A 24562-nucleotide genomic window follows, 5' to 3' on the forward strand; every position below is an offset into this window, starting at 1 on the left:
AATAGAAGTACAGGAAGGCCATTCGAAAAGAGGAAGAGATAATCTTGTGAAGGGAAAATCATAGTCAAGTGTGGATGTTGTGGTGGAAATGGTCACAATCGCAGAACATGCACTAGTTTGGTTCCATTAGGTCAAAGTTAATCGAAGGAGTATATGACTAGAATTAGTATATGGGTAAATTCAATACAGTGTATGACAAATGAACATGCAAAACAGTCATTTGTGACTTCGTCATTAAACCTATGCCTTATTGGATGTCACATGTCTTGAATCCTAATGCTGATCATGAAGACGTATAAATGGCATCAAAATTATAATATGTGACCGCGTTGTGATTTAAAAAACATAAAATCTGAGCAATTAATGACATATACATTTGTGTGTTTTTTTTGTTTGTTTGATAAATGGTTGTAACCTGTCACCCAGATAGGTAATTTGCGATCCCGGCATAATATATAAGTAGATAAAAAATATTTTGACACCCATTTATATATATATTTTTTACTAAGTAATGTGTGTGACCTCCTTGAAAACGTAATTTGTGACCGTAATGTGATATGCTAGTGGGATTGTGAACATAATGTGTTTATGACCTATGATCCCAACATCTTATACGTGCGAACTTGTTGCAAATTGCACTTGTGATGGTAATATAATATGCAATTGTGATCGGGTATATACTATCTGTGACCTGTGAACTGCAATGCTTTTGGGATCCCAACATAATATACGTGTGGCATGTAGCACTGTATCTGTGATCATAAAAAGGGTATGAGATTGTGATCATTTACGTACTGTCTATGACCTGTGACTTGCAATGCTTTTGACATCCCAACATAATATACGTGTGACATGTTGCACAATGCATCTATGACCGTAAAAAGTTATGAGATTGTGAACATGTGTACACAGTATATGACCTATGACCTGGTATATACTGTCTGTGACCTGTGACCTGCAATACTTTTGGGATCCCAACATAATATACGTGTGGCCTGTTGCACAATGCATATGTGATCATAAAAAGGGTATAAGATTGTGACCGTTTACATACTGTCTGTGACCTATGACCTACAATGCTTTTGACATCCCAACATAATATACGTGTGGCCTGTTGCATAATGTATCTGTGACCATAAAAAGGTATGAGATTGTGACCATGTATACACAGTTTGTGACTTGTGACCTGGAATGCATTTGTGATCTCAACATCTTATACCTGTGGCTTGATTCTAAATGAGTCTGTGACCAGACTATGATATACATATGTGACCATACGATAAAATATGTGTGTGACCTATGTACGGAATTAACAACAACACTGATCTGTGACCTGGCATTCATTTGTGAACTGTAATAATGATTCCATTCGAAAATAATTCTTCCAAAGTAAAGACCAACTAACAGAAACTAATAAACAATAAGTAATTGAAATCTGCCTTGTACCAACATATAGTACGGCATATGTGACATAAAATATTCTACTTAAACATAAAACGTCAAAAATATTCATCTAGATAACAAAAAAACTAAAAATTACAAATGGTCCTTCCATTACAAATGTGACATCAATAATCATAACATTTTCGAATATCATTCTATGACTATACTCCCCTCGACCTTTTCGTTTCCTCCTTTAGTTGCCTTTTTGATGTCACGATGTTTGTACAGCTGTGCGGCTATGTCCAACCTGGCTTTGGCAGCATCAAACTCTTTGGGCATGGACTCCAAGCCATCATGAAGAATGTATTGAGCATACTTGATAACAAATATACCGTAGTCGTGGCTGGAAAAGATGTAGAAAGTTCGTTAGCTTTCACATCAACAAGGAGGTCACACTTACAATGTTTTTGAAAACATATAAATTGGCAGAATATGAGATGATGGTAAGTACCGTACCCGTTTTGCTATTGTGGAACATCATAACCTAGCACGATCCTCAGCTCCATAGAATCACCTTCATCATTATCTGGATCCTTGGTCCATAATTCAATCGCTCTCATCAGGTGAGGGATGACTCAAACGAATGGTTCAACGCCGACACGAATGCGTAAATCTGGGTATGTCCCTCTAGCTAAATTGAATATAGACATCGCACGTTCTTTTATGTCAAGAACAGCCAACATCCAATGAGCCTTGTTCGTAGGCAAGATTGGCATCAAAACTCGGTCTACTTCAGACTATGGACAGCTCAATGGTAGTCGGACACCTGTCACATCATTGATGAGCCATGTATCAGTCATTAGAACATTTGGATCCTTCTTGAATCGAGGATAGACATGCTTGATGATAGCCTGAAAGTGGGAGTCCATTGTGGTGGCCTTGTTCTTGACATTCTCCCCATACAATGCCAGTTGACGTATATAGTAAAAGCAAGAGTCCATGTACTGTTACATGAAACGGGAAAAAAATTAGCATGTTATCATTTGTGTGACCTGACATGCATTCGTGATGTGCACTTGTGATCTGTGACCTGATATGCAATTATCTCTATGGCTTCCATATTTGTGTGACCAACATACAAAATTGACAACATCAATATCTATGAACGATGTGTCACCTATTATGCTTACGTGGGATGAATGAAGTATATCTGTGACTTGAATTAAATACCTGTGACCTGACTAAATTTTTTTGTGGTAAGGATATCAATGTCTGTAATCATCCCATTCACCGTGTGCACGATAAATCATGAGACATTAGTACATCATGCTTCATAAAGTCAGAAACATTATTTGTGACCAAATGTTACCGTGTTTATAAGGGACGAATCTGATGATACGAGGTCATGCCACCAAGTTTTACTGCCGGTAACGAATGTTCCAATACAGAAAGGAGGCTTAATAACATTGTCGAGATTGTTAAATTTTTTCCTATGAGATAAAAAAGAATATCAGTAAACATTAAATCATCCATAGGAAAATTTAATGCTGGGAATGTATTGTCGAACGTACTTACTTGTTTGTTGGTTTGTAACCTCTGTGAAACCAACTCTTCAATGCAGCAACATCAGCATCGTCAGAATGTTGATTGTAGAGACGAAAGACTATTATATTGTCCGAGCTCCTGCTATGTTTTCCTTCGTTAGAAACGAGTGGGGACTGCAATTTACGCGCGGGTCTGGAAACCTGCTTCAATAGCAGTTCAGATGACTGTGTTAATGTCGGAGATACCTCTCATATAATGAAGTATTAATCACAAGAGTTCATGTGTGACCAAGTAATATCTAATCTAATACTCATTTTCTAACTGGTGATTTGGAACAAGTCACCTTCTTATCAGCAACTTCCGTGTCTGCCACTACACGGGACGTTATAGTATCAGTTTGTTCTTGTAATTGATGTGTTTGAGGCATATCAGGGTTGTTAGATACATGTTAAGTAGGCTGGGTGCAACCAATCTCCAAATCAAATGATGGCAGTTTCAAGTTCATTGGGTCGAAAGTTTGCATATCGGGGTACATTTTTCCCTTTCCTTTTCTGTCAATAGATGCGTCAACATTTTCGCCCTAAACGAGACACAACCATTAAAAGTTAATAAGTGCACCAACATCTACGTAAAATGACCTTGTAAATAGATAAACATACCTCTCCTAATTGGATGCAGCTCAAGTGCATTTTGATTCACCTATCTCTTTGAACATGTCCATTATTTGATCCATCAAGCTAGTTACCATTGTGGTCACAAAATCAGATAGAAATTTCAGATCTGACTTTATCTCTAGCAGGTCATTCCCGATATTCTCTTGCACACATACAACGATATTGAGCTTGTGACTACTGTCAGCCTTTATGGACAGTAACTGTTTCCTGACATCATCAATTTTCGCAGACAACTTCGTATTCTTATTTCAGAGATCAGTAACATCATGTTTCAAAAGCTGCAAAATGGAAAGCATCTGAGAATAAGTCAACTACATGTATAGCATAAGATATTGATGCATTAATATGAATGTGACCCTACATACTGGACTGTGACCTACATATTGTGAAAGGTCACAAAAAAATAAATCAATGTGGCGGCAGACAGATGCATGTATATATGACTCATGTGCAAAAATTGCGTCACATTTGTGTCTACTGAACGACAATGTACAACGTGGTCAGAATTTGTGACCAAGATTGAGGCCACACATATGAAAAGTATGGATATGGACGTACTTCGAAATTAGTTGTATATGCTGCATGGGGTGGAGACATATGAGCGGATGCACCCTCATCCTTCGGTGACTCCACATACATCTTGTCCGGCTCCATCGGAGGGTCCATGGAAGAATGGTCGGGGAGTGATGTCCGTTGTCGTCGCAGAGGTGGATCAACGAAATCATCGTCGTCGTCGTCAATTTCGATATCACTCAAGTGACCTAATCGTCCATCAGTAATCATTAGAATGTGTGGCTTAGACTTCTTCATAGTTCGGTTGATCTTTGAGCTTCTACCGTGGCGTGATAACGATGGTTGTTGTGGTTTGTTATATAGAACACTATCCATACACGGCTGCACCATCTCCATCTCAGATGGATTGATGTCCTAAACCTGGAGCTATTACAACAAAATAAGGTAAACTAGTGGTCAGAGCCGAATGAATAAACATTGCATAATGTGGATTGTGACCAAAAAATGAATAACTGTAACCAGATTATTACACTTGTGGCATTTGCAGCACAACAGAAAAATATGGCCTTAGCTATGTGAATGTGACAGTATAATTTATCGTTGACGGTAGAGCGAAGAAAGTGTAATGTGACTACATGGTTTGAAGTCTGACCTAATCTGTGACCAGATCAAGTAATAAACAATCAAGTGAAGACTGACATCGGGCACGGAGAACACGTCCTCTTTGAGTTTTGAAGCAGACGATAGTTTATCTGAACTCTAGTTTAGTATAAGTGGGTAATTGCTTCCAATTCTAGAAGTGACAGCCCCGTTAAGCCGATTAATAGACTCATAAATCCAAACTTGAAATGCAACAAGAAATCCTTTGAGTCTATAATGGGGATTTCGATTCTTCAACCCATCTTTCAAAGAGGTTATGGAAAGATCAAACAACTTTTTTGCAAACGGAAACATCTCCAACCTCTCAAAATCTTCAACAAGAGCGAACAAATAATTGTCAACAACTTTCTTGTACAAGGTTGAAAAGAGGTATGAAGTTATCAAATAAAGAATCCCAACTTTCACCACTTCATAATCGTCCTCATTTCTCATACCAATGAATATATCTCTAACATCTTCGTTTGTGACTACATACCTGTCCAAAAAAATTTCCTTAATCTTGGAATGTGAATTCTGAAGACTTCTCCTAACATCATGACCATGGTATCTAAGACCTATGGCCAGACAAAACTCAGGCAACGAAAAATATAAATACCTGCCACCTACCAAAAATCACATCTCTTTCTTATTTGATTGCTTTACCTCTCAGAGTAAAAAATAATGAATTAGTTGGGGTTGAACAACTATCTCCTTACATCCACAAAATAGTATAAGCATGTCCCAGACAAAATCTGTTTCTGTTCATCGTTGAACTTTGATATAAAATTCGACAGCACGTTCTTGGTTGCATTTGTGATAATTTTACTGGGAAACCATGCAGATTTCGGTATAATATACTGCCATTCCTACAATAGATGAAAACAGTCGCAAATTAGAACACAACATTTGATACATAAAGTGAGTTTGTGTCACACAGAAAGCAATTGTCATGAAAAAAAAAAACTTGGTTCATGGACGCTAGAACTAAAGTCACACAGAAAGGAATTGAATCCACTTATGTAACCACCCATGCAAAATGCACCCACAGAAATATAGCAAAAATGCTTTGTTCATTGACCATAGGACTAAGATCACATTCAAGATCGAATTATAAAGAAGAATGCAACAACACATACTCCAAATTCATCATCAAAACAACTGAAACTCTTTCCCATAATTGTGGGTCACATTGCAGATCTTGAATAGGCTTATTCAAGGAGTCATTTGGTCACTTTCGAGGGCACAAACAGGAAAAAAGCATACTGACCACAAAATGCCCAAAAAATTCCATCTTTACCACAAGTGTTGGGTCACAATCAGACACAAAATCATCCATAGTGACACAAATTGCAATGCAAAAAGGGTTCTCGTGCCCAATAACGTGGGGTGGCCACAATCAAATTGTAGGACATACACTCCATAATCTTTTTTTTTTTTTTTTAATTCTTTCTCTAATTATTGTATTGTGGTGACAATTTCAATATATGTGTGACCACCCATGACACACACACCCAACAAATGTGAAGCACGAAATTTCAACTAACGGAATCATTCAAGCTACCGATTTACCTTTCGACCATGAATGCGCGATTTAAATGAGGTACCGGAACCAGAATCAGGCATCGACACTATAAACCTTTCATGATTTTTTGTTTCTATGCATTTCTTCTAAAACTCTCACCAATGTTTGGCCGACTTTTCGGATCAACGCTCCTTGTTAAAACCATTTTCAATGTCTGATTTCACGAACCGACAGTAGCGTCGCTTGAAGACGCACGGGTCACAGTGCGTTACAAACCCTACTTCTTACAGTATACTTTTCGGTTTATGGAGCAGCATGCCATGATATTGTGGCTGGATTAGAGGTTTGATGTGAGACGGTTTTCAATTTTTTTCATGTAATGGGAGTTAATTATGGATATGTATAATATTCTCCCTCCTGTTTGATGTATATCTATTCAATCTTTCCAAATGACACGTCAACTGATTTGGGTAACTGATATATATGTGTGTATATTAATTATTATATATTTATCTATTTAAATCTCTGACTTTTGAAATAATCAAACTATTATATGATTTTTGAAATGTAATCTCAAAAATTCTTATCTCACGTAATTTCCACTAATTTCGGCCCTGATGGTTTCAATTTGTAGTGCCATATATGTATGACATTACCATCTCATGAAAATTTTCGAATGTATTACTCCAAAAAAAAATTCAAACAATGAACGATTGAAAGAGACGGACAAGTTCCAGACTTGGCCACGCATGGCTGATCCGCCGGTGGTCGTGAACCCCGTATCCCGCCAAAATTTTACTTGGGCCCTTGCTCTTTTGTTTGACTTTTGTTAAGCAAGATAAATCACAATAAATGTTAATAAAAAAACTAGAGAAATTAAAGTGCCGAGAAGTTATCTTTCTAATTATGACACTTTTGATGAGCTGAAACAGGAGAGAACTCACAATTAGGTAATCAGAATAGACTTCCACGTAGTATGCTTTTGATTCTTTTAATTTCATAATAAATATGCTCAAATTAAAAAAAAAGTCAAATTCTTAATTTTTCGAACTTGACAAATAAATTTAAAATTTTTTTGATGTAAATTTTGGTCAAATAGAGTATTCATTTAACGCGAGAAAAAAATTATCTTGCCGTCGTAAAAGAAAATAAAACACATCGAAAAAACTATGAGCAATGTAATGTTGAGAAAAAAGAAAAAAGAAATCAAGTTTTATATTTGTGGTGTAACAATGATTTATTTAATTAAAAATATATTAAAATCTTAATTATGTAATTTTACTTAAAAATATTTAAGTAAATAAGAAAATTGTAGTGTATTTAATAAAATTTGTAGTGATAATATAAAAGTGTTTGATTGATATAATTTTTTACTTGAAAAATGTTGAAATAAAAATATTTTTTGTTGTTCGTTTGGTTTTGTTTTATATGAAAATTGTCAATTAAAAAGATAAAATTTATTGGTATTGGGGATAAAATTTGTTTCTATTATCAAAAGAAAAAAATAAAGAAAATCATTTGTCTTTTGGTGTTTGTTTGATTTTATTTTATATGAAAATTGTCAATTAATGAAAATATTTTTTTAAAATAATTTTTAGAATTTGTTTCTATTGTAAAAAAAAATGAAAAAGAAAAAAGAAAAAAATCTCGCTACAGTAATTGAGAATTAGAATTCTCACCAAACTGGAAATTGGCTTATGTGGCAAGAAATGTGGAAAATAAAATTTAGGGAAAATTTTGTCAATTAAATAACAAAAAATTTGAAAGATGACATTTCAATTCCATTTTCCTTGGAAACTCAATGCTAATCGAATATGGCCTAATTATTCAAAACGAAAAAGAGAGAGAAGAAAAGAAAAGAAAGCCTTTCGCCTAAAAAATTGAAATTGAAAAATCAAATATACATAACTTTCTTCTTCCGTTAGCTGATATTCGATAGACGATCGCAAAAGCATTACCTTTCTCAATCTCTCACACTTTTATGGGAAAATCTCTTCCTACTCCACCCAGACTACAACAACTCGCTCGAGTCATCACTTCCAATAACAGGCCTCGCCGCCAATCCCAGCTCAGGCCCGTCTTCAAGACCCGCCCAATTACGTCCCCTGAGCGCACTGGGCTCAGACCAGATTCGCCTGAGCAGCTGAGGTTAAACAAAAAGAATTTAAAGATGGAAGCGGAGAACTCGGAGCAGCGGGGGCTACCTCTATCGGAGGTGGTGGCGGACTGTGTGAAGAGGTGGTTCCAGGATACACTTAAAGAGGCCAAGGCTGGTGAGACGGCCATGCAGGTGCTTGTGGGCCAGATGTATTGTAGTGGATATGGCATCCCCAAAGACGCGCAGAAGGTATATTTGATTTATTATCCCAATTCATCCCCATATTGGCCAAAGTTCCCCCCTTTTATATGTATGTTTAATGGTTGTTTAAAGATTTCCTGCGGTGTTTGTGAATATAAATAAAGAGAGGAAATTGGTGAAAGTAATAATGGGTTTTGTTTTTCATGAGAATTGGTAATGATTTAATTACAAGTAAATGTCATTAATTTATTCATACGATTTTGCTAAGAAAGTTGATTTTTTGTATAATTTTCTGAGAAAATATGTGAGCGCTGAGCACTCAATTCTTTATCACTTTCACTTCTGCCTTGATAAATTCATGTAATGAAAGACATTGAAGTGTGGAATACATATAAGATTTTATTTCGTGTAACTACCTTATGGTTTATGCACAAGTAGTTTGATTTTCTATTTTTGATTTAGGGAAGAGCTTGGATTAATAGGGCTTCAAAAAGCAGATCTTCAGCTTGGAAAGTTGGAGATAAGCATCCAGGTCTCATTCTTTCTGGTCCTCTATCTCTGCTAATAGTAATAGCAGTCGTCCTGTTTGTTGCTTCTTAATCGTTCATCTTTTTCTCTTGCTTTTTAGGTTATAATGCAAGTGACTCGGATTCTGATAACTCAAAGGAACTTGCCAAATAGAAGAAGGAGTGGTTTTCAGTGACAAAGACAATGACAAGGTGAGATGAATTTTCCTCCAAATTTGTGGTTATCATGGGGGGCACATTTGATAAGTTGATTTTGATGTAACAAAACAATAGATGTTTTGAGGATATTAGATTTCCTTTATTTATGTTTATAAATTATTTCTTTTATCCTGTATCTTGTGTCTACACACTCCAGTCATTTTTTTAGAATTATTTGCAAGAAATATATGAAAATGGACTCGATAGGTTTAGTTGTCAAGTTTGTCTATACACAGAAAGAAATTATTATACCTCTTCTGCTTTTCAGTAACTTGATAAAATGAGGTTGCATGGGAAATCACTTGGTGATAACAACAATCTTATATGTGCTTATTCAAATTCTTGGTCGTTTTCAATCTTAGGAATATTCTGCTAGAAAAGCTTTTCTATTCTGCAAATCATCAAAGATATTTGCCCCTGTGAGTAGACAATTCATTGATCCTGATACTTGCAACTATGAACTCCTTGTTCTAGGACAAAAAATTTCAGCACATCTGCCATAAATTGGTATGAATAAGTTGTGACATAATCATTACCTAACACACTCGGTATCATCTGTATAATTAAGTATCAGTACAGTGTCAAGATAATGAATTTGAAATAATGTTTTATGTTTGACTTGGCTAGATATCAGGGTAAAATAATATCCATATACTTAATCATTATATATAGTAGTGGAAATGAACTTTAGATGAAGTACATGCACTAAAGTTGCAAAATACCTTAATATTTCCTTAATTGGATTTCATAATCGCAGTTTTTTCCATTATATATGACTTGACTTTTTGCTTCAATTTACAATTAGTTTATCTCTAATTAGCAATTAGCAATTAGCAATTAGCAATATTAGATCCCATGGATGTTAAGAATTTGGTAGTTCTAGTGCTGTACTCTTTAGATGACTGAGGTTGTACTGAATCTTCATTCTTATCTGTTAGTCTTGCACTTCCCTTGCATGTTAACATTACTTTTATGCATATGTCACTTCACTAGATGCTAATGTGGTAAGGTTTCAAGTTCCATAACTAATTTGATATATCATAGGAAAGCTAATTTTTTTTCATTTTTTTAAGCTGCAAATTCTTTGCATTAAATAGTTTTGGATCTTTTTCACATTATCAAAGGGAAAAGTATTGATTAGGGTTATTCAAGGACATAATATAATAAAACAAATGAAAGTTGTAATAGAAATTGAAGAAGTAAAAACTGCATCACCTATTGTTCTGGAATATCTGGGATAAGCTGATGCAATTCTGTCCAGTTGTAGAACCTCTTAGCCTTTTTGTATTTATCACAAAGCTGAGATTTTAGTTTCCAAATAAGTAGAAAGTGAGTCCTTTGATCAGTTCACATCTGACATATTTTTAGTTGATGAGATTAAGATGATAATGTATTAGAACTTTGGGAAATTACTTTAGAATTTAAAAGTATCGTGGTTAATCAAATCCTGAGTCATTAAATGTTCTTGCAGTAATGGAAAGTTATGAATTACAGAGATGCCCCTTCTGGGCTGGAGTTTCTCTTCCAACACTATTGGACACTTTGAGACACAAATCTAACATGCTGTGTCATATTTTAACTTTTCTATATATTTTAACTTTTCTACAATCAAGGAACACTTCCTAACATGACTTGGACACATCAGGCACGCCATGTGGGTGTCTTGTATTCTCTAATTTCTCTGACATGTGGGACACATACTCATTACGTCAAGGACATGACAAGAACATTTTTATTAGAAGATTTATATGAAAAGTCAATGTGATGTGAGAATAACTATAGAAGCTTCATGTTGAACTATTTTATGTCTATCATATGTGCTATTCAGTACATGAATATTTTCTTCCATTGACTCTTGACACTAGTAGTAAAGAGAATAAGTGACACAGAAACGTAACAATTTGACGACAAATAATTTAAAAAAAATAAAAAATAGAACGAGGAATAGAAAGGGATCAGAAAAGAAATAAAAAAAAATTAGGGAAAGAGAAAATCAATTTGTTCATATATTTAAGGGTACGCATTATAATGAATAAGCACTCTTCATATAGACCAACTGAGCTAAAATTAAAAGAAGGAACTTTATGAAAATATTAAACTAATCTAATCTAAATAAACATAAATTGAATTAAACTTTATTTCAAAATCATATCTACACTTTATCTCTAAATCCACCAACAAGATATCTGGACAAATGGGCACTCTAATAAATAGGATTTCACATGCCCAATTCAAAATCCAAGGTAAAAGAAAGAGTAATGATTTTATTGGAAAATGGAAGTATTAAAACAAAGATAAAATATAAAGATGAATGATTTTTAAAGAATTTTAATCTACGTGTCTCGACATGTTCATGTTGTACTTTCTTTTGAAGAGTTATGTATCAGTGTTCCATGTTATGTGCTATTGTCTAGTGTCTGTATCCATGCTTCATGTATAGAAGCATAAATAAGATAGTGAATTCACAAATGGGAGAGAGGTGCCCAAGAAGAGGACAAGAAACCTGGCATACTTTCCGAAAAGTTGATAATAAACACGCCGCTTTCCCTGAAAGGAAAATGAGCTTTGATCCTCTGGACACTAGGCTTTCCCGTGGTTCGTGAGAAGGAAAAAAGACCTGTCCCCAGTTGCTTCTGGCAGGAGGTGTTAAATTTAAATATAAGTTCAATAAATTAATAAGTAAGGTGGACTTGATGAGGAAAGTGATGTGATGCGTAGAACTGAAAGTCGGATAAAATGAAGAATTGGTAGATAAATTCATTGATTGGTGATGCCTTTTGAGTTAGATGGCATCGAGTGTTGGTATCTTATATGACAAAATGTTCATGGGATGAATGTAATGGTTATAGGGTGTTAAACAAGACTCTAGATCCTTGACTATATTGGAACAGGTAAAATAAAAAATGAGAATATAAACTACCAAGTGAACGTGACCATACTGAAACAGGTAGAATAAGAAATGAGGATTATTTTACCAATTGAAGGTGAGGTGATCAATAGTATAAATTAATGAAATTACATTTTAGGTGGTTGGGACATGATAAAATTCTCACTCACAAGGGCGATGCAGTATTGGTAAACGCAATAGTCTAGAGAAGGGTGAATAAAACATTATTATATGGCCTGATGTGTTTGCATGAAAAAAATAAAATGTTTTTTGAAGTTTTCAATTAAAGTTGTGGTGGGTTAGATATAGTAGTAAAAAAGGATTCATTTAACTGACCAAAAAAATATTAAGAATAAGACTTAGAGCTTATTTGACACAGATTTTCCCAAGTTTAAAATCACTATTTTTATTTTTATTGTTATTATTATTATTATTTTTTTTTTAAGAATATGTGGTTAAAAAGTCGGGAGGAGTTGTTGTTGAAAGTACACTCAGGCCAAAAAAGCCTATTGAAATTGCTTGAATTTCATAGAATTAATTAATAACTTAATGTATTGAAGAAGAGTTAGTAAATCTTATTTGCCGGGTGCAAAAGTTGATGATTCTACATCAGCAGTGTAAGAATTAAAAGGGCGTGCTATGATGATTCCTTAGAGGAAAGTTTGACAATGTTAGTACTATTAGATTTAATTACACATAGCTGGCTAGCAATAAACATTAAATAAGCTACTGCATTTATCTTGGGGATAATTGCTTGGAACAAATGCTAAGCCAACTAAAACATATTAAAGCTTTTAGGTGTCAACTTTGTCTCCGCAGCAATAGAAAGAATATCCCTTCAAATTTTCAGTGGCTTGAAAGAATTATATTGTTTGAGAAATCATTTGGTGATAACAGCAATCTTACATGTGCTTATTCTAGTTCTCGATCATTTTGAACCTCAACAATGCTAAGCTAGAAAGGCCATCATCAAAGATATTTGCCAGTGTGCGTAGTCAATTCATTGATCATGATGCTAGCAACTATGAATTCATTGTTTGTGATGTTGTATTCTTGAGGTACCTGATATTATATTGGATTCCCATTCTTATTTGTTAATCTTGCACTTCCCTTTCTACATGTTAAACATTACTTTTATGCCTTTGTCATTTCACTAGCTACTCGTGTGGTAAAGACTCAATTCGGTAAATAATTTGGTGTAAAGAAGTTGCTGGAGAAATTTGGTGATCTGAGCTACATATTGAGTTATATGGATCAGTGTTGGCCTTACATGATAATATATTCGTAAGATGACCATAATGGTAATGAGATGTTAAACTGGATGTGTGACCATACTAAAACGGATCAAATGAGAAATGGGGATATATGCTACCAATTGAAGGTAGCCAATTGATAACATATGAATTTAATGGAATGACAATCTTAGGTGGTTGGCAGTTGGGACATGAGAAATCTTACTCGTGAGAGAAATGCAATGTTGGTTAAAAACGACACAGTAAGAAAAAAATAGATCAAAATCACTATTTGGCCTCGTGTGGTTGAAAAAAAAAAAAATTGATTTTGTTAGATTTTTCAGTTAATGTAGTGGTGAGCCAGTTATATTGAAAAAGGATTCAGTTAACCGACCCGAAATATGTTGAGAATAAGACTTAGTTTTGTGTTATTGCTGGTGTTGAACTTGCACTCTTGCCAAAACTCTATTGAAAAGGTTTAAATTTCACGAATGAAATATTAACTTAATGTATTGAAAAACAGAAAAACAGTTAGTAGTTCTTGTTTTGCGGAGTACAGAATTTGATGGCTCTACATCAGCTTTTAAAGAATTAAAAGGGCACCTATAATGATTGCTTAGAAGAAAATTAGTTACTGTCAAATATTACATCTTTAATTAGTAGTGAAGTAGCGGGCCAGAAATACAAACTTTGAATAGGCTTCTGCATTCAACTTTGTGATGATTGTTTAGAGCAAATGTTAAGCCAACAAAAAGCATATTAAATCCCATGGCTAAAAATGAAACTGACAGCCAATTGAGTGGCTCATGCAGTTCTAAGTCCCCTAATCATCATGGCTTCCTAAGCAGTCCCTAAAAGGTCACCTTTTTTTTTTTTTGGGTGAAGTGTCCCACTTTTATGCTGGTTAAACAATTTTACTGCTTGGTCCTGCAAAAATGATTGTTGATTTATTGTGATCAAGTTCTTTCTCTATGAAAAATTAAAATTGCTACTGTTGCATACTAACAATAGCTCTTTCTGTTCAGAGTGCTTTTGTTCTGCCCCAGAATCCATGTATACCATGCTTCTGCAACCCAACGATGCTGGACTGCGCTTTTCAATTTGTAAAATTTTTTGTCAAGTTAATTCCTCAATTTCTACTTATTTTACTTCTCCAGGTACAGCATGTGCCACATTTTACTTGTACTTTTTCTTAACTTTGTGGAGAATCCTATTTCTACATCTCAGTTTCTTTGGCCAGTTGATGTTGAATTAAAGATACGAAGTTCATGATATTTTGATTTCCATTTTACTTGGTCCCTTGTGATGCATTTCAACTTCTTAAATGTAATAAATACTAAATTGTTGGCAAGTGAGTGATCCTTCTCATGTTGGGAGAATAATGTCAAGTGAAAAACCACTCAAATAGAGTTCATACTTGTTTTTTTAATTTGTACATGGGACATCTTTGTTTGTGAAGATAATTTCTATCATAACTGATATCTTGGCGCATTGTCCTCCCTCTTTCTCCGTTGACATTGCTTTCAATCCTTTTTTTTTTTTTTTTAAATGACCGTGGGTGTCCAGACTAGCTTACACGCACCTCAACTAATCTCACGGGTCCTGAAGTTTACAGTCGAGTACTCACTTCAGTAGCGTTGAGAGGACTCGAAATGGTGACTATTGGAGAACAAACCCAAGGCCTGACTATTGACCTACCCTTTAGGATTAACTTTCAATCTATGTATGATGCAAAATTTTGAAGTGAGGTTAAATAATTCATATCGAACATTACTAAATTTTGGTCTCATGGCATAGCCCCTTTTCCCTTATATGGTTCTTTTGCCTATCTTGATTCTATTGTTTAGCACAAAGAGTCGCCAATCCAAAATGCTTGTTCAAATTGCATATTATGCTCTGTGTTATCACTTGTCTCAACATTTTGGGATGAAAAAGAAGGAAGATGAGTCCATGTGGAGACAGCCCCTATTCCCTTGAACCCGAATGAGAAAATAGGAAAGAATTCATCTGAAACCAATCACGACGAGGATTAAAAAAGGTGAAAAAATATAAAATAAGATTTGTAATTAGCAAAGTTAAAAAACCAGAGTAAGACCTTCATTCAATGATTCAAACAAGTTCTTTATGGACATTCGGTCTAGAAGTTGAAGTTACAACAGCTGAGTACATCAGACTCAACCCCACGATATTTCCCCCTGAATTTGGCAAAATCTACTCAAGATCATCTGCCTTCACGCCTGTTCTTCCTCCATTCCCATGGCATTTCTGGGTTAGATGCTGCCCATAGCCCGCCTCACTTTGCTCTTGCCTCCCTTTCCTACTACAATGATGTAAAATTAAAAATAGCTACTGTTGAATCCAGGAATACCATGGTTCTGCAACCCAACAATACTGGACTGCACTTTCAATTTGTAACATATTTTGTCGAGTTAATTCCCTAATCGCTACTTATTTTCTTCTCCAGGTACAGCATGTGCCACAAATTTACTTGTACTTTTCTTAACTTTGTGGGTGAATCCTATTTCTACATCTCAGTTTCTTTGGCCAGTTGATGTTGAATTAAAGATACGAAAGTCATGATATTTTGATTTCCATTTTACTTGGTTTCTAGTGATGCATTTCAACTTCCTAAATGTAATAAATACTAAATTGTTGGCGAGTGATCCTTCTCATGTTTGGAGAATAATTTAAAGTGAGAAACCACTCAAATAGAGATTATACTTATCTTTTTATTTTGTATATGGGACATCTTCTTCGTTTGTGGAGATAATTTCTCATAACCGATATCTGCACCCATTGTTCTCCCTCTTTCTCTGTTGACATTGCTTCCAGTCTATATATGATGCAAAAGTTTCAAGTGGAGTTAAAGTAATTCATATCAAACATTACTAAATTTACGACTGATGGCATAGCTCCCTTTCCCCTAGAATGGTTCTTTTGCCTATCTTGATCCTATTGTTTAGCACAAAGAGTCGCCTGTCCAAAATGCTGGTTCAAATTGCATATTATGCTTTGTGTTATCTATTGTCTTAACGTGTTTGGGATGAAAAAGAAGGGAAGGGAAGTCCATGTTGTTTTCCTTGGACCCAACCAAGAAAATAGGAAAGAATGCATCCTCAACCAATCACGGGAAGGATTAAAAATGGAGCAGAAAGATAAAATAAGATTTGTAATTAGCAAAGTAAAAAACCAGAGTTAGACCTTCATTCAAACAAGTTCTTTACGTACATTTGGTCTATCAACCACTAGATTGCCAAGATTACTACATTATAATCCTTAAATTGAAAAAGTTACAACAGCTGAGTACATCAGAATCAATCCCGCAAGGTTTGCCCTGAATTTGGCAAAATCTACTCAAGATCATCTGCCTTCACGCCTGTCCTTCCTCCATTCCCATGGCATTTCTGGGTTGGGCGCTGCCCATAGCCCAACTTGCTTTGCTCTTGCCTCCCTTTCCCACTACAATGATGTAAAAGCAAGCATTTTAGACTTGGAAAAGCTGAACAAAAATGGCTTAGAATATAGAGGAATCAGAGGGTCCACCTTATCTAATTCCGGACGCTTGTCATAGGCTTTATAATGCCATGCTAACCCCTTTTTAAGCATCACTTCCTGTGCATATCAAAAATTTAGAAGACGGGTTCTTGGAAGTTTCTATATTTTTTAGTGCATTCGGGTTCAAATAGATGAATGCAGTACCTGTACAAATATGCCATTGCAATATATGTCTCCCACAGAGCGACCATAACGATCTTCATCAAAAACCAGAACTCTTAAACACTTGTTATCAACAATTTTAGTCAGTTCTTCCTTTGCTTCTTGTCCATATGGCATTTCGCCCTCTGGTGCATCGATTCCCCTGTACATATCATATGTCATTCGCCTTGCATTATTCCTAAAAACATGAACTGCCTTATAACAGTTTCTTATACCTTAATCTTATTCGATATTTTCGTGCAAGAATCTGTTCATTTTGAACTGGTATGACCCTGCAAGAGGACACCTGCTGAGCAAAACTTATTCATGATAAAACTGCAAAAAACAGATGATTTATCATGGGGTCAATCAACCTATATCCTGAATCAATAATTTGTTGGTGCAGTTCATCTGCCCTTTCATAATTTCGCTGGGCGCGAGCTTCAGATCGTTGAACAACAGCAGCTTGCACTTTTCTAGGAATATTTGACAACTCCCTAGGATCAGAAGTGTTAACATATACCGTTATGGTATCTCCATCTGCCACAGCTTTTGCATCCACCTAACAGAATAGAGCGCACCTTATTAGTTGCTTAAATTTTAATTTGATCTGCAAAGGAATTTCAACAAAAATAAGTTTCTTTACCGCGATGGTGTGCAATTCAAACTTGAGTCCTGCCGGATCCGACTGAGGAGCGCCATGAGAAAGCTCAACCAGGGTCTGAGGTAGTGGAAGGCCATAAAAGGCCAATAATCCCTATATAACAAAGCACTGGCTGTTATAATCTGGTACCTTCTCTTGATAGTCTTTTAGCCCTCTAGCCCTTTATTTCTTGGGCATCAACACAGGGCTTCACTTTTGATATTACAAAGATCACCATACCTCCGTATTGGATCTTTTGATCAGCACTACCATTTTCCTTATGCAAAGGATACTCAGTAGAGGCAATTGCTGAGCATATTTATGATACTGCTCAAACTGTTCTTACTACTCATCCTAATATTATCACAGTCGCAAAAACAAAAAAAGTAAATATCATTCGTCCCTACCAAGCACACTAGACCAGACCACACCACACCACACCATCCATCCGTCCACCCTCAACCCCAGCTCCACCCCAGCGGAATATTGTACACATGAGACATGCCATTTATTTACATGTAAATTTTTGAAATGGACCAAAAATGTATTTTTTGCTCCTGTAGTATAGTCAATGCAGTGATAATTCTACAGAATCACAGTTTTTTTCTTTAGATACCTCAACATCAGCCTTCTGAAGTTTCTTCAAGGTCTGAATTACTAGCCTTGAAGCTTCTTCCGGTGTTTTTGGCGGCGGTTTTGATTTTCTCCATGCATTAGCAAGTTTCTTATACCTTTATTTGTCATCAAAATACCCATTAATCAAAGTGAAACAAAAAGGGAGTGTAGATCACAGACCTTGATTCAAAATTATATTGCTTAGTTCTTCCAAATTTTGAGATTGAACATGCAGAGATTACCAGTTAGCCTGAGTTTTCTTGGTTGAGACAACATGCTGACTGAGTCGTTGAGGAACCTTCAAACCGAAGAAAGGCAAGTAAAATTCTTCTATGCACAAGAAAACTGAAATTAAACTATCCCACAGCTTTAAATTGTTCCAAAGGCACAATCCTTTTTCAACAAAGTAATTTTTAACAAATAACTTGGTAGGTACCTGGGAGGTAATTTCAAAGTTGTAGAGATCGTGGGCTAAGGCTGAAACGCCAAGGTTGTCGGTGGTGACGCCGTGGTGGCCGAGAGAATCATCGGCGGCGGAAGGCTGGAAGCATTGGCCATACAAGAATCTTAGAGCATTTCCCATTACATTTCTCATTGAGGAAACCATTCTCTTTGATTAGATATTTTTCCCTTTCTGATCAGGTGATTAAGATCAATGAATCTGACGCTAAACAATGAATCAATTTGGATCTTTTCAGGAAAGAAAAAGCTAAAGGTGTGGTTGGGTTGACTACTTGACTACATCTATTTTCATGGAGTTATACTATAGTTATAAAGGTGTTGGCAAAGTTAGATAAAGTTGGATGACAAAATTTCATCCACACCTATTATTTCAAAAATAAATTTTTAAATTATTTGAAATCAATGGTCAAAATTTTGCCAACATACTTTGTAATCCAACTTTGTACAAGTAGCTTTATTGATTTTCATGTGACTCGTCACTGAGTAAAATTTGCAAAGTGGAATTGAGGACACATGGCTAGTGATGATTAGTTATTGCTTTTTTTTTCTACCTATTAATTTGGGCTACATATATATTATAGTATCCATAAGGATGTCGTCCATAATGTACATGTGACATAACATCGTTGGAGGGTTAAAAAACAACTTTTTGAACCCTCCAATTATGGAATTTCACATGCATATTATGGACATCCTTAGGAAATCATAATGTACACGTAAAATTATATATGTATATTTTTTTCCGTTTCAAAGGGGAAAAAAAAGAACTTGTAATTATCTGAAAGTTGTGCAGGTTTTCATCTCTCTTTCCACGTATATTTTGCCTGTTATACTAGAATAATTTGGTTGCCATAATTTTGATGAGAAAAATTACTTAACAAAAAATGGAAATTGAATATAGCAAAAGGCCTTACTTGTCTGGCCCTTCCCTTTTTTAATTCTTCACATAATTACATGATTAAGTAAAGAGTAATGCTATTCATAGTCGTTCATTGCAGTAGTTGTCACATGTGACATACACATAGTAGGTGATTATTTGATGCATTAATATGGTAGTTTTCTATTGACTCATGTATTAAATAACCACCTGTCATGTGTTTGCCACGTAGGACGATTGCTGTAATAAGGGACTACGAATAACATTATTCTTAAATAAATACTGTAAACAACAAATTAAAGAACAATTTTTAAAGAACATCTGGTTATATTTTGTTCCAAATTATTAAATAGTTATGATTCTGATGTGCCCTTTGGTGACCATTTTTTTGAATAGATATTGTTTTAAATAGTGATTTTTTGAAGAATTTGTTGTTAAAAATAGAAAAAAAATTAGTTTTACGTGTAAAATATTTTTATCTTGTGAATGTGCAGTTAAAATGAGTATATAAAAAAAAAGTTTTGAGCTATATAACGCTCCAATTATACATCTAAACAGATTATGAGCCAAAGATATTATTTATAAATGGTCAAATTATTTTTTTGCCTTAGTTAGACGTAGATTAAAATAAAAATTTTAGTAAATTTTGATAAAAGTTGATGAAATATATGATTAAAATGTTGTGAGTCCCATGAAATATATGATTAAACTTAATTGTTGACTTTACCTTGAGATTAATATCAAATTTTAATATATAACAAAACAAGGTCTTTATTCAAATATTTCGTGAGACCTACACCAATTTATCGTCACTCATTTATATCTATATAATTTAAATCATGTCTGGATATTTCCAACCTCATATAAAATATGATGCAAAACTTTCAAGAGTAGTTAAAATGGATGAGAATTCATATCAAAGTATCAAACATTACTGGGTGGCATGGCCCTTTCCCTTAGATGATTCTTTTACCCATCTTGATCCTATTGTTTAGCACACAGAGTCACCTGTCCAAAATGCTTGTTCAAATTGCATATTATACTCTGTGTTATCACTTGTCTTGGCATGTTTGGGATGAAAAAGAAGGGAAAGGCGAAGTCCATTGGAGACACCCCATATTCCCTTGGACCCAAACGAGAAAATATGAAAGAATGTATCTTAAACCAATCATGAGAAAGATTGAAAATGAAGCAAAAATATAGATAAGATTTGTAACTAGCGAAGTGAAAAACCAGAGCAAGTCATTCATTCAAACAAGTTCTTTATGTACATTTGGTCTATCAACCACTAGATTGCCAAGATTACCACATTATAATCCTTAAATTGAAGAAGTTACAAACAGTTGAGTACATCCGATTCAATCCCACAAGATTTGGCCCTGAATTTGGCAAAATCTACTCAAGATCATCTGCCTTCACGCCTGTCCTTCCTCCATTCCCATGGCATTTCTGGGTTAGATGCTGCCCATAGCCCAACTCGCTTTGCTCTTGCCTCACTTTCCCACTACAATGATGTAAAAGCAAGCATTTTAGATGAGGAAAAGCTAAACAAAAATGGTTTAGAATATAGAAAAATCAGAGGGTCACCTTTTCTAATTCCGGCCGCTGGTCATAGGCTTTATAATGCCATGCTAACCCCTTTTTAAGCATCACTTCCTGTGCATATCAAGAATTTAGAAGACGGGTTCTTGAAAGTTTCTATATTTTTTTAGTGCATTTGGGTTCAAATAGATGAATGCAGTACCTGTACAAATATGCCATTGCAATATATGTCTCCCACAGAGCGACCATAACGATCTTCATCAAAAACCAGAATTCTCAAACACTTGTTTTCAACAATTTTAGTCAGTTCTTCCTTTGCCTTTTGCCCATACGGCATTTTGCCCTCTGGTGCATCGATTCCTCTGTTACATTTCAAATGTCATTAGCCTTGCATTATACTAAAAACATGGTTTGCCTTGAAACAGTTTCTTGTACCTTAATCTTATTCGATATTTTCGGGCAAGAATCTGTTCATTTTGAACTGGTATGACCCTGCAAGAGAAAACCCTGCTGAACAAAACTTGTTCATGATAAAACTGCAAAAAACAGATGATTTATTATAGGATCAACCAACCTATATCCTAAATCAATAATTTGTTTGTGCAGTTTATCTGCCCTATCGTAATTTCGCTGGGCACGAGCTTCAGATCTTTCAAAAGCTGCAATTTGCACATCTCTAGGAACATTTGACGACTCCCTAGGATCAGAAGTACTAACATATACCGTTATGGTATCTCCATCTGCTACAGCTTTCGCATCCACCTAATGGAATAGAACGCACCTCATTTGTTGCTTAAATCTTAGTCCCTGTTTATCTACCATTAAAGTCGGAAAATGAGTTTTGAAATAGTGAATCTGTGAAGAATATGCGGTTAAAAATTAGGAAAAAATTTTGGATTTTACGTGCAAAATATTTTATTGTGAGAATGTATAGTTGAAAATGAGTTTGAGAAAAATGAGTTTTGAAATAATGATAGACAAACAGGGGCTTAATGTGGTCTCTAATATAGTTTCAACAAAAATAAGTTTCTTTACGGGGAGAGTGTGCAATTCGAACTTGAGTCCTGCCGGGTGCGACTGAGGAGCGCCATGAGAAAGCTCGACCAGAGTCTGAGGTAGCGGAAGCCCATAAAAGGCCAATAATCCCTATATAACAAAGCACTGGCTGTTATAATATAGTACCTTACTGATCTCTTGAATGGTTGCTGGATTAATGAGTAGAACAAGAAACTAGACATTAATGTTTTGATGAAGTTTTAAGGTGGTCATTCGACTTCATTTTGATCTAATTTGGTTAATTAATTTTCAATTTTATTCCAGTTTGATCATTCTACCGCCAGCAATTGAGGCAAAATTGAGAAAACTGAAAATAGGAAAGACGAGAAAAGTAAATATTATTCATCCCAGCCAAGCAAAGGATAGTACAGCACAGCACACCAGACCAGACCAGACCAGACCATGGGTGGATCTACAGTAGGGAAGGTGGTGTTCGCTGCCCTCACACTAAATTTGAAATCCAAAATTTTGCAATAGATTTTTTCAAGATTTTCAAAAAAAATTCTTATAATTTTCAACTTCGCCAACACAATTAAAATTTTGTGAAATTTGCCCCCTACAATTCTACTCTCGTGGCTCCGCCCCCTGGACCAACCACACCATCCCTGCACCCACAACCTCGACTCAGCCTCACTCCGGGGGAGTCTTGTACACATGAGACATGCCATTTATTTACAATAAAGCTACTCGTACAATTGTTATTGACAAAATTGATGTCAAAATTTGGACTATTGATTTGAAAAACAGTTTCTAAAATAAATGAATGTGATGTAGCCAATTGTGTGTTATCAACCTAGATTGTAAAAATATATATATATATATATATATATATATATATATTATATTAATAATATGATCGATTCATTTAACATGTGTTGCGTAAGCTCTCTCAAAAGGATCTTCAAACGGTGATTTTCCAGGCTCAGTCCAACGTACCTTTCTCTACCAACAACCAATCCACACAGCTCCAAACCACAACCAAATTGATTCATCTTGGTTGCTATACAATCTTACCCACGTAGGACAAGAAGGGATGATGATTTATCGCCACAAAGGCTAGGAGAAGACACCACAAAGGTATACTATGAAAGAACTACCAATTGCACACGTTATACAAGCGTTTTGGACACTTCTGGACACCTTTTTCTCACACAAAAGGAGGGCAGCCGGGATTCACTAGTTTCTTTTCTCAAAATCACACAATCATCATCACAAAGAGGCTAGGGTTATATTCATATATATACTCTAGGGTTAGGCTTTAAGTTGGGCCACTAAAGGGGTAAGCGGGCCAAGATTCAAGCCATCCATAAGGAATACAATTGGGCCGGGTGTAGCTCATGGACTTGGTTGTTGGACTTATTTCATTCATCGGCCTATGCCTATGAAATAATATTAACCCACGTTAACATCATAGCCCGGGATTTATTGGGTATCAAAAACCCAACAACATGCAAACTTAACACGAAATGAAATGGACCAAAAATGAGGTGTTTTTATTTTTATTTTTTTTATTTTTTTTTATGCTTTAAGGGAGTCAATGCAGTGATAATTATACAGAAGCACAAATTTCATTTTAAGTACCTCAACATCAGCCTTCTGATGTCTCTTCAAGGTCTGAATTACTAGCCTTGAAGCTTCTTCCGGTGTTTTCGGTGGCGGTTTTGTTTCTCTCCACGCATCAGAAATTTTCTTATACCTTTATTTGTCATCAAAATTCCCAATTTATCAAAGTAAAACAAAAAGGGAGTGTAGATCACAGACCTTGATTCAAAATTATATTGCTTAGATCTTCCAATTTTGAGATTGAATAGGCAGTGATTACCAGTTAGCCTGAGCTTTCTTGGATGAGACAACATGCTGACTGAGTCCTTGAGGAACCTTCAAACCGAAGAAAGGCAAGTAAGCTTTAAATTGAACAAAAAGTACAATCTTTTTTCAACTAAGTAATTTTTTTACAAATAACTTGGTAGGTACCTGGGAGGTAATTTCAAAGTTGTAGAGATCTTGGGCTAAGGCTGAAACGCCGACGGTGTCGGTGGTGACGCCATGGTGGCCGAGCGAATCATCTGCGGTGACAGGCTTGCAGCATTGGCCGTACAAGAATCTCAATGCATTTCCCATTTATGGGAATCTTTCTCTTCGACTAGATATTTTTCTCTTTCCAATCTGGAGATTAGGATCAATGAATCTGAAGCTAAACAATAACTCAATTTGGATGCTTTTCAGGGAAGAAAAAGCGGAAGGTGGGATTG

General features: G+C 35.3%; 3 protein-coding genes across 3 annotated transcripts; 1 reads left to right on the forward strand and 2 right to left on the reverse strand.

Moving 5' to 3' along the window:
• The first annotated feature begins 8158 nt into the window (after nt 1–8158).
• On the forward strand, nt 8159–14787 carry LOC111368525. Its single transcript, XM_022989804.1, has 4 exons — nt 8159–8623; nt 9038–9107; nt 9204–9294; nt 14445–14787. Exons 1-3 carry the CDS (start codon nt 8258–8260, stop codon nt 9254–9256), a joined length of 489 nt encoding a protein of 162 aa, XP_022845572.1. The 5' UTR covers nt 8159–8257; the 3' UTR covers nt 9257–9294; nt 14445–14787.
• A 1805-nt stretch (nt 14788–16592) lies between these two features.
• Nucleotides 16593–19120, reverse strand: LOC111368526 (staphylococcal-like nuclease CAN2). Its single transcript, XM_022989805.1, has 9 exons — nt 18810–19120; nt 18616–18671; nt 18375–18489; nt 17762–17872; nt 17490–17677; nt 17352–17408; nt 17119–17278; nt 16963–17031; nt 16593–16878 (listed from the first exon to the last, which is right to left on the reverse strand). Exons 1-9 carry the CDS (start codon nt 18978–18980, stop codon nt 16780–16782), a joined length of 1026 nt encoding a protein of 341 aa, XP_022845573.1. The 5' UTR covers nt 18981–19120; the 3' UTR covers nt 16593–16779.
• A 1817-nt stretch (nt 19121–20937) lies between these two features.
• Nucleotides 20938–24562, reverse strand: LOC111368527 (staphylococcal-like nuclease CAN2). Its single transcript, XM_022989806.1, has 9 exons — nt 24285–24562; nt 24133–24188; nt 23892–24006; nt 22290–22400; nt 21829–22016; nt 21690–21746; nt 21457–21616; nt 21300–21368; nt 20938–21216 (listed from the first exon to the last, which is right to left on the reverse strand). Exons 1-9 carry the CDS (start codon nt 24429–24431, stop codon nt 21118–21120), a joined length of 1002 nt encoding a protein of 333 aa, XP_022845574.1. The 5' UTR covers nt 24432–24562; the 3' UTR covers nt 20938–21117.

Source organism: Olea europaea, chromosome 19, assembly GCF_002742605.1.
Source record: "Olea europaea var. sylvestris chromosome 19, O_europaea_v1, whole genome shotgun sequence".
NCBI classification, from domain to species: Eukaryota; Viridiplantae; Streptophyta; class Magnoliopsida; order Lamiales; family Oleaceae; genus Olea; species Olea europaea.